A 10,287-nucleotide genomic window follows, 5' to 3' on the forward strand; every position below is an offset into this window, starting at 1 on the left:
TGGGAGGTGTTCAGAGGTTGTAAAATGTAGTAAAAGAAAAAAAGAAAAGAAAAAAAAATCACCAAGGTTTCCGCCCGAGAGTGACGACAGGCATTCACAACGGAATTCTGTTGTGGAATCTGGCAGAAACTCATTATTGGTCCATTGTGATGTCACCGTTCTAGCTAGCGCTTTCTGGGGCAGCAGTTTGCCTACTGAATGTCGTTGGCCAACATGAAGCTGAAGAAAGGAACTGTTCTGCATTATCTAGACTTTGACAGCGTCTACTGTCTACTCTCCTTGCGGAATACCAAAATACTGTCTGATTACTTCAAGCTTCTGGACGTTCACAACAAAAACACTTTGAATGGTAGGCCTATTGTTGATGGTTATGATGGTAGCCTACAAAAAAAAACTTTTATATATATGAATGCTCTGTACTCCTCATGTACCCCCTGTTCTTAGCATGCATCCAATTCATGTACCCCTTATTTATCCTCTCCAGACATCCAGTTTTACCACTTCATGCGGCATGTGACCGACCTGAAGAAGAAGGAGATAGTGCTGACCTTTGACATGCTGGACTGGGACGCCAGCGGAGAGATAGGCTTTGAACAGTTTTACATGCTGGTTTGCATCCTGCTCTGTAGTGAGGTAGGGGCCTGCTGTGTGTCTGTGTGTGTAGAAGAGTGTAAAAGGTATAAGGCACGCACATCCTGCTGTGTGTCTGTGTGTGTAGAAGAGTGTAAAAGGTATAAGGCACACACATCCTGCTGTGTGTCTGTGTGTGTAGAAGAGTGTAAAATTAATAAGGGTTAGGGTAGAAGAGTGTAAAAGGTATAAGGCACGCACATCCTGCTGTGTGTCTGTGTGTGTAGAAGAGTGTAAAAGGTATAAGGCACGCACATCCACACTCAAATCCAGGTGCTGGACAGAGAAACGTCAGCAATAAAGAAGAGATTGTCCTCATCACTGGTATAGCTCCCAATAGCCTGTATTTATTGAGTTAACACCCAAGAGTGTAACGTTTCGAGCCTTCCAGACTCTTCCTCGGACTCCAGAAGAGTGTCACACTGCTCTCATTTGCCCACGCTGGGTTCGAACTCCGGTCCTCCGACTTGCCAACGCATGACTTCCTTTAACACAGCTATAGCGATTGGTTGGCGCAGGTGGGCGGCTATACCGATGAGTGAGTTTATTAAATTGAACTCGGTTACATGAACCGTACATATAAGAGCACACATACTGTAGGCTACCTATATAGCCTATAAAGGGGCGGCTGTAGCTCAGTTGGTAGAGCGGGTCGTTCAATGATCGAAGGGTCAGTGGTTCGAATCCCAGCTCCGACTGTCCACATGTCGAAGTGTCCTTGAGCAAGACACCTAGCCCCAAATTGCTCCCAATGAGCAGGTTAGCACCTTGCATGGCAGCTACCGCCATTGGTGTGTGAATGTATGTGTGAATGGGGAATGAGAGGCCATTGTAAAGCGCTTTGAGTGCCGCTAAGGTGGAAAAGCGCTATATAAGTGCAGTCCATTTACCATATATGTTGCCTATGCTTGAACGTGCGCGTGTATGTGAGTGTGTTTGTGACGCGAGGCTGTTGCTTGTCTATAGTCTTCCTATGGAGAAGTGTTAAGGTGAGGTCATCCATTCATACAGTAGCCTGTGCTGATTAATGAAGCGCTGTATCATAGCTGTGGGTGTGTGTGTGCGTGTGTGTGTGCATGCATGCGTGTGTGTATCATAGCTGTGTGTGTGTGTGCGTGCGTGTGTGTATCATAGCTATGTGTGTGTGTGTGCGTGTGCTGACACCAATGTGGTTAAGCCTCTAAATGTGTAATGTAAAACCACTTCTAATTTCTCTCTCTTATCAAACAAAGCAGTGAAAATCCCATCAAGCTACTGTTACGATTTCCATTTTCATATTATTGTAAACAGGTTGTCTTATGTTCAGACACAACAACAGTTGTTTGTGTGATAATACAGGTGATCAATCAATCAATCAATCAATCAAAGCTTTATTTGTATAGCGCATTTCATACCCAGAGGCAACACAATGCGCTTTACAGAGAACAAGGGAGGTGGGTATACAACCCACCCCTACATATTCCAGAGGGAAGCAAAAAAACAGTAATCACCCGGGGGCCAGATAAGTGAGCTGTAAAAATTATTCCCTGACCCCTCTCAACAAGGCGATCGAGCAAGCTCCTGGAGTATGTTTGAGATAAGAACATTTATAAAGCAATAAATTACATTAAATTACATTTTCAGAGTAAGAGAAGCTAAAAAACAACATAGGAGAGACATGGCAAATACTGGTGTGTGTTTGCTATGGCCCAGGCCCAAAGCCGGAAGTGGGCTGGTGTATGTCTGTGTGTATGTGTGGGTGTGTTAACTAAGTGCTACGACATTCACAGCTGGCACGGCGGTATCAATCGAACTCAGGGTGGTTTGCGGGCAACAGTTGGGCATCCACTGGACCTGGTTAGAAGATAGGAGGGAGAGAGAGAGAGAGGCACTAGGGGAGGCAGGGGATTTATAAGAACTGATGGATATAAAGAGGAAATTAAACAGATTGCTGATGGCACATACCTGTACAATAGATTAAACTGTGACAACTGTGATGATTAAACAGCATCCCTTTCTTGAGGCTATTGTAGCCTACTGTATGTTGTTACATGTTGTTATAGGCAATTCATATATACAGTTAAATGTGTGTGTGTGTGTATGCGTGTGTGTGTATGTGTGAGTGTATGTGTGTGTGTGTGTGTATGTGTGTGTATGTATGTGTGCGTGTGTGTGTGTATGTGTGCGTGTATGTGTGTGTGTGTGTGTGTGTGTGTGTGTGTATGCATGTGTGTGTGTGTGTGTGTGTCTGGGCCCTCTTCAGTATCATGTTGAGAAGAACTTCATCTTCCGCCACTCGCGGCCTGTGTTTGAGCTGCTGGACATGGATGGCGGTCGAACCATCAGCCCGGCGGAGTTCCAGTCCTCCGGCTTCCTGTTCAACCTCAAGGGCCACGCTCTCAACAAGATCTTCTACGAGTTTGACGTGTCTGGCGATGAGGTGGTTACTAGTCGGGGTTAGGGTAGCACTTCCATTCCCTTTAAATCTGGTCGCCAAATCTCAGCCGTTTCTACAGTACCTTTGTGTGTGTGTATGTGGGCAGGGGGGGCATTTTGGCTAATATTATTTTTGCGCATGACTAGTAACTGGGGCTGCTGTAATGTCGAAGGATTAGCTGTACAGCATGGGCTCAGTCAGAAGTTTATAAATGGTGTTGTTTTTATTTATTTATTAGCTGTACAGCATGGGCTCAGTCAGAAGTTTATAAATGGTGTTGTTTTTATTTATTTAAACAGGAGAGAACCTTTTGAGGCCAGGGTCTCTTTTACAAAGGTGCCATTTGAACATGTATAAAATAAGTAGGGTACTTATGATTTATCTGAAACATTTTAAGAAAGATCAAAGAAAGTTATGCTCTGAATCTGAAGTTAATTGAAACATTGCCATCACTCTGTCTGCCTTACAACAAACAACCACAGACCAATTTAAATGTGCACGACCTCTGTGTCTCAGCTGTCACTTTGCATCATCTCTGCGGCAAGTGTAGTTTGTTTGCCAGTCTCGTTTGTTTATATTTTGTGACGTTTCCATACAGCCAACCTATGCAACAATCTATGACAACCATCTAACCTCTCTGTCTTTCTGTCTGTCTGTGTGTGCGTCTGTCTGTCTGTCTGTCTCCCTGCTTGTCTGTCTGTCTGTCTCCCTGCTTGTCTGTCTGTCTGTCTGTCTCCCTGCTTGTCTGTCTGTCTGTCTGTCTGTCTGTCTGTCTGTCTCCCTGCTTGTCTGTCTTTCTCTGTCTCCCTGCTTGTCTGTCTGTCTCCAGAACCTGAACTATAAGGAGTTTAAGATGTTCACCATGGCCTGCATCGACATGCAGGAGGAAACTAAGAAGAAGAGGAGGAAGTAAGAACAAAAACCCCCAAACAAGACTGGATATTTCAATGTCACATGGGATTGTTCGTGTTGTGTTTTAAATAAAGCTTTATTTTTTGTTTGTTTCTCAGGTGGCAGGTGAAGAGAGTCCAGAACACCAAGGTGAACAACACCGCTGCTGTCACACACACACCCCAGGAATCACACACACACTTCAGGACTCACACACACACCCCAGGACTCACACACACACCCCAGGACTCACACACACACTTCGGACACGACCGGCACAGCATCCAGGTCACGCGCGCCAAGGCCTCACGCACGTCCCACAGTGGACGCAGTCGCACTGAATGAGAGAGTTTACCTCAGAAAGAATAAACATGCTTGTTTAAATAATTTAGGGGGCGGCTGTAGCTCAGTTGGTAGAGTGGGTCGTTCAGTGATCGAAGGGTCAGTGGTTCGAATCCCAGCTTGTCCACATGTCGAAGTGTCCTTGAGCAAGACACCTAACCCCAAATTGCTCCCAATGAGCAGGTTAGCACCTTGCATGGCAGCTACCGCCATTGGTGTGTGAATGTGTGTGAATGGGTGAATGAGAGGCCATTGTAAAGCGCTTTGAGCGCCGCTAAGGTGGAAAAGCGCAATATAAGCGTCTGCTAAATGACTGTAATGTAATGTAATGTTTAGCGTTCTCTGTGCCTGGGAGTTGAGACATTTGATGTCCATACTAGAGCTTGTGGAGGGGAAGGGGATGCCCATTCCAGAGACATACTGAAACACTGACATCAACCTCACGCTGCCCCTACCTCCAAAACAACTCTCGCCCTGATCCCTCTCCACTTCCTGATTCTCCCTGCTACCTCAATAAGTCACATTTCACTTTAGAGAAGTGGAACGTGTTTCTGTATGACTGTGGGGACGGGGCAGATGGCCGTTTCCTCTCCGAGGGCCCCAGTCTCGCTGACCTTGCACCTCCACACCTCTTTCGTCCACAGTTCACTGCCCTGTCCTCTCTCTCTCTCTCTCTCTCATCCTGCAGTCCCCTCGTGGTGCTCTCCCACCCTCCCTCTCGACAGAAGTGAGACAATAACAGAGGTGATGTTATGTTGTTTGTGTATGTCTGCCTGGCGAAGGTTATCTCCCAAACATCACTGTGCACTTGAGAACAAAGAGTGCTACAGTATGTAGAATCATTTGTATCAGCAGAATAACCTTCTGGAAAAAGTTTAGAAAAAAAACATGTTTCAGGTTGAGCACTTTCAGCATTGCGACTGTAAGGTCAAGCTTTGGGAAAATAATGTGTTCAAAACGAAAGAGTTGAATTGAGGGACAAAATTATGAAAATTTAACTGTTGTTGAAAGGTCATACATTACTTCATTTTTTTCAGGTAATGATTTGAATTTTGTAATGTAATAATTACAGAGACACCATTCAACTTCCACTTCCCATGACAAAAAATATGTTTGTCTTTCAAAAATATGATGTTTGTGTGTGCGAGAGAAATGAAGGTGGTGGCCAGGGGAACAGAAGAGAAAGAGATTCATGGTGATCAACGTGCAAAATCGGTGAAACTTTCAATCTCGGTTGGGGCACCAGCCATTGTGCCCCTGGTGGTAGTGTAGTATATTTTTTATACTGTACCATACTGTATTACAACAATACATTTGTATTACTCTCATGTAGTAATCATTTTATTAAGAATAAGGAATAAACCAAACTAGGAACTGTTAACTTAAGTAGTTTAACATGTGAGCAAAGCAGATGCCCTGAGTCAGCATTCCTTTGTCCTGTCTCTGGGTCAGCGTGACCTAAAGTTCATCTCTGAAGTCAGTAGCCTATAGTTTGTATCCTAGGAGGACACAGGAAGAACTCAAGCAGCCCCATTATCTGAGGAAGGGGGGCAAGAGCTCAGCTGATGCCCTGACCAGTTAGAATATTAGTTCAACCGTTTGTGACCATAACTGGAGTTTATGAACATTGTTTGTATGCAAATTTGTTTGTCATGTGATTCTTGGCCTGACGCCAGGATATAAGCTCGCCACCTCGTATGAGAAAGTAGTATTGCCGAAGATTCGACCCCTGTGGTAGGCTTGCTCAATAAAGTGATGATTCAACGTTTTTGGCCTCCTTGAAGTTCTGTTCCACACGAAGATTGATGCTTTTGAAATACACTGCAGTAGTCAAAGGTTGATTTGTGAAAAGCAGAAGAGATCTGAGCCACATAAAGGCCTTTGTCTGTTTACTCTTCCTCTTCTGCTGTCTCCACCGACTGTGGAATGGGAGTGTGTGTGTGTGTGTCTGTCTAGTCATGTATGTGTACAATATGTGTGTGTGTGTCTCTATATGTAGTGTGTATGTGTGTGTGTGTGTGCGTGCATGAATATGTGTGTGTGTGCATGTGTGTGCGTCCGTGTGTGCGTATGTGTGTCCATAAGATGTGTTGACAATTATCCCACCAGAAAAACACTTCCTGTGCCATTTAAACCTCCACAGCTGTGATAATAATACTTGACAACACAATTTGCTACGCTAGACATGTCCACTAGAGGTCGCCAGTAAGTCGCACAGTGAAGTTCTCTCTTCAGACCCCAGAGAGTGCTATGGTTCCGTAGACCGGAGGCTGCGCTATGCAACCATGTTCTCAGTCCAGGCTCCAGTGGACAGCCTGGTTGTGGATTGGAGGAGGGGGTGGAGGGGTGTGTGTGTGTGTGTGTGGGGGGGGGGGGGGGGGGAGTTGATGTTGAGTCAAGTATGAGGAAGAGGATGAGGGTTAGGCTTCAGACTGCAGCTCTTCCCAGATGGGACCTTGGGAGCAGCTGGAATGAAATCACCACGGTGACCATATCATTGTAAGATATGAACGGATTGAGAGAAGGAGCAGAGAGAGAGAGAGAGAGAGAGAGAGAGAGAGAGAGAAAGTGGCAGATGCCAGGACAACTATCTACACTTGTCCACTCATTGACAGAGCAACGACCGCTGTGTGTTAGTGTGTGTGTGTGTGGGGGGGGGCTTAGAGTTGTTGGATGTTTTTTATATGCTATAAGAATACAATTGGTGTTTGCATGAGTGCATGTGGGTGTTTTTGTGCTTGTGTGTGTGTGTGTGTGTGTGCGTGTGCATGAGTACATTTGAACATGTGCACAGTGTCAGAAGGAGGGTGTGAATTGGAGAATTGGAGATTACATCTATTCACATGATATTATCAGACGGAATTCTCTGGAATGTACTTCATTATGAACTTGGAATGTGGGACAAAGTTGAAAACCCCTGTAATATAATGCACTGTACCATTATTGTAAAGCCCAAAACGCACTGGAAGAGTCGATTGACGCGCTCCATTTGACGCTCCTATGGCGCACTGCAGGCGTCATCTTTGATAGGGAGCTGATTTAATTTAGATTATTTTGTCCCCATTTGACGCTCCAAAATGTAAACAAGTTCGGAGTAGAAGCGTCAAGGCAGTTTGACTCGCCTTAAAACGCTTTTGGTGCGTGATCGGCCATTTAAAACAATTGGTGTACCTCAAAACGCTAGCATCAGACTCTTCCAGTGCGTCTGGGGATTAAGTCACGTTGGATAAAAGCGCCTGCTAAATGACTGTAATGTAAAAAAAGGCGGTAATACCACATCATGTCCAAAACGTCCCTGTTTTTTTATGAAACACTCCTCCTCCGATCCCATAACATAACCCTGCAGCTTCTGGCCTCGTGACATCACCCCGATATCAGGTTACACAGTTTCTGTCCAAGTCACACAATGTAGGATCAGTATCAGATCACCCCTGGCAACAGACACCCTATACAGTAGAGTGGAATGTCCGTTACATGTCAGTTTGTTTGTGGCAGCTAACGGGCATCCTTGCGAATAAAATAAAAGTCACACTCAGACGGTGAAGTAAGCGATGCTTTAGGTTTATGAGCGATCTCGACGGCCCTCTACTGAGTCAAGCAAATACTTCTTGATTTGATTAAACATCTGTATATCATTTTTTTGCATCAACCTCTGGAGATTGTCCAGAAAACTGCTGCTTGTCTGGTGTCACCCCAAATTCTCCCACACAACTTCCCTTCTCCGTTCTCTACACTTGCCTGCATGGGAATGAAAGTAGCAGCTCTCTCCTACCTATGTAATTTGTGCAGTGTAGAATACTAGAATGTCCACTGCACACACCAAGTTACTGTAGAGACAACTACTAAAAATGGAGGATTTGTTTTTCCACTGTCCTTAAATGGCCCTTGATCGATTTCCTTCGTGCCCCAAAGGTGATTGGGTTCTCAGTTTGCTAGGAATGTCTCACCTACTGTATTGATCCCTCTCTGGCATGACAAGAATAAACATTCTATATTATCTTTGAAATGACCCTGATTTATTTGAAGGCTGTCCTGTAAGTATAGTATAGAGCATGTCTGTTGTGTACCCAAATGGATTGGAAAATGTATTTTGTGTTGTCGGGTTGAACACCCAATTGTGTGACAGATTTGGCAGCCATACACACACGTCATGGCTCTTCTGAATATGAAAGACAGCAGCACAAATGCTAAGTACCCATAGTAGAAAGTAACCCATAATCATCGTGCTTTACCACATTTTACAGAAATATCCCAGAGAAAACCCCACAGGTTTGGATAATTGGAGGTAATCTTGCTGGATTAGGAGCAATAAGGATGTGTCCACCGTCAAACTGTACTGCATGTAGCTGAACAGTTTAGAGCTGGCTAGGCTACCAATGTATTGCACCTACGTTAGCAATGAGTACTGTGTTTTTACAGACTGCAGATCAACTAGCAAAGTTAAGATTGCTAGCTAATGTTAGCTAGTGCTTAACGTTTGCTGTCTCTGTGGTCTTGTCAAAAACCGACTGTTGTCGTCATCAGAACAGTCCTTTACAGCCTGCGCTCTAGCCCAAAAAGTTCAACTTTTTTCAACTGCAAAAAAAAGATGATGCATGCAGAATTCTGTAGGTCCATATTAAGCATCCAAAGAAAAACTCCAACCAATGCATGCAGGGCAGAATTAGCCTGTTATCCACTGATTATTAACATAAAAAAATAACTCTTAAATTCTGGTTACATCTCAAATTGAGCCCCCAAAACACACTGAGATTTCAGGCACTACAAACCCAAGAACTGAACTCCCATGAGAGTCCCTTCTGTCAGCTGGTCCTGAGACTTACTGATCACATAACACCCGATACTGTACAATCTCAACATCAGACCAGCACTGCTTCACAACCACTTATTAGAACCAACCAAATTATTAAATTAACAAAAGACGCCTCTCTGGAACATTGGACGACTCAAACCAAAAGAGTGACCACAGTCTAGCCATAGAGAAAGAACGACACAAGAAGTCCTGGCTACCAACAGCGGAAAGAGTCTGTGGTCACTGTTGGACAGGTGAGGTAGAGACAGAGATGCACTTCCATCTACACTGTAACAAGTTCAGTGAAATTAGGAACATCTACTTTAACCAGTTCAATTTATTTTATGACCTATCTTTCTATCTATCTGTTAGTTTACTTACAGTAATTGTATACTTAATTTGTTTTCTCATTTTATTATTGAATTGTATTCTTGACGCTTTGGCAATATTTTTCACCTGACATTCATGCCAATAAAGCATGTTGAGTTGAAATTGAAAATTGAATTGAAAAGCCTAGAGCTCATGACGCTAAAAAGCGCTTGGAACACATCTCTCGTCTCTATAGCGCCATAGAGTTCATTTCCCATTGTAAACAGCAAGAAAACAGCGCCAGCTCAAATACTGTTCAGCTTGTTTGTGGACACGCACCCTAAGAGGTATATCTTGTGATCTATATGCTATATCCTGGCGGGGATATCATGCTCTGGGAAGAGCCCACAAAGTTTCACAGCAAAACGAAAAACAGGAAGAGTTAGTTATGCTAATGTCCCTGTGGTGTCGCGTCTCTTATCGTCCCCTGCCAGGGAAGACGGGTCCTGGTGTTGCGCTCTTTATCGCACCCCCCTCGGAGGCGCAGAGCTGCTGAGGGGTGTCCAGCAGGCGCCCTAGAGGAGGATGTATTTTGATATCACTTCCTGCCAGACCGAAGACAAGACCCCAGAGAGAGCTCTCATACTGTACCTGGAGGGGAAAATAACTCCCCTATCTCAACCAAAAAGAAACACGCACAGTACTGGGAGGATGACTACACTTCAGGCCTTATGTGAGCGGTCAAAGCAGGATTATCTGGGATTAAAGTGATGAATGAAGTCATCGCCACACCAGTTAGAGGTGGACAGGAGGTCAGATGCAAACTGGGCCTGATGACATCATGTGATTACTCTAAAGTCAATTTTCCCACATCAGATTTTGCTCTTGCCCGGCTGGCTGGGTTCTG

The 10,287-nt window shown here is 44.5% G+C and overlaps 1 protein-coding gene across 1 annotated transcript; it reads left to right on the forward strand.

Annotated features, from left to right (window-relative positions):
- Nucleotides 1-213: 213 nt before the first annotated feature.
- On the forward strand, nt 214-9,959 carry LOC311317464 (EF-hand calcium-binding domain-containing protein 9-like; the record flags this gene model as incomplete). The annotated part of the gene is made up of 5 exons (XM_084448546.1): nt 214-349; nt 485-633; nt 2,873-3,049; nt 3,876-3,955; nt 9,875-9,959. 5 exons carry the CDS (start codon nt 214-216, stop codon nt 9,957-9,959), a joined length of 627 nt encoding a protein of 208 aa, XP_084304672.1.
- Nucleotides 9,960-10,287: the final 328 nt, after the last annotated feature.

This window comes from Borostomias antarcticus (genome assembly GCF_949987555.1).
Source record: "Borostomias antarcticus genome assembly, chromosome: 14".
Lineage (NCBI taxonomy): Eukaryota > Metazoa > Chordata > Actinopteri > Stomiiformes > Stomiidae > Borostomias > Borostomias antarcticus.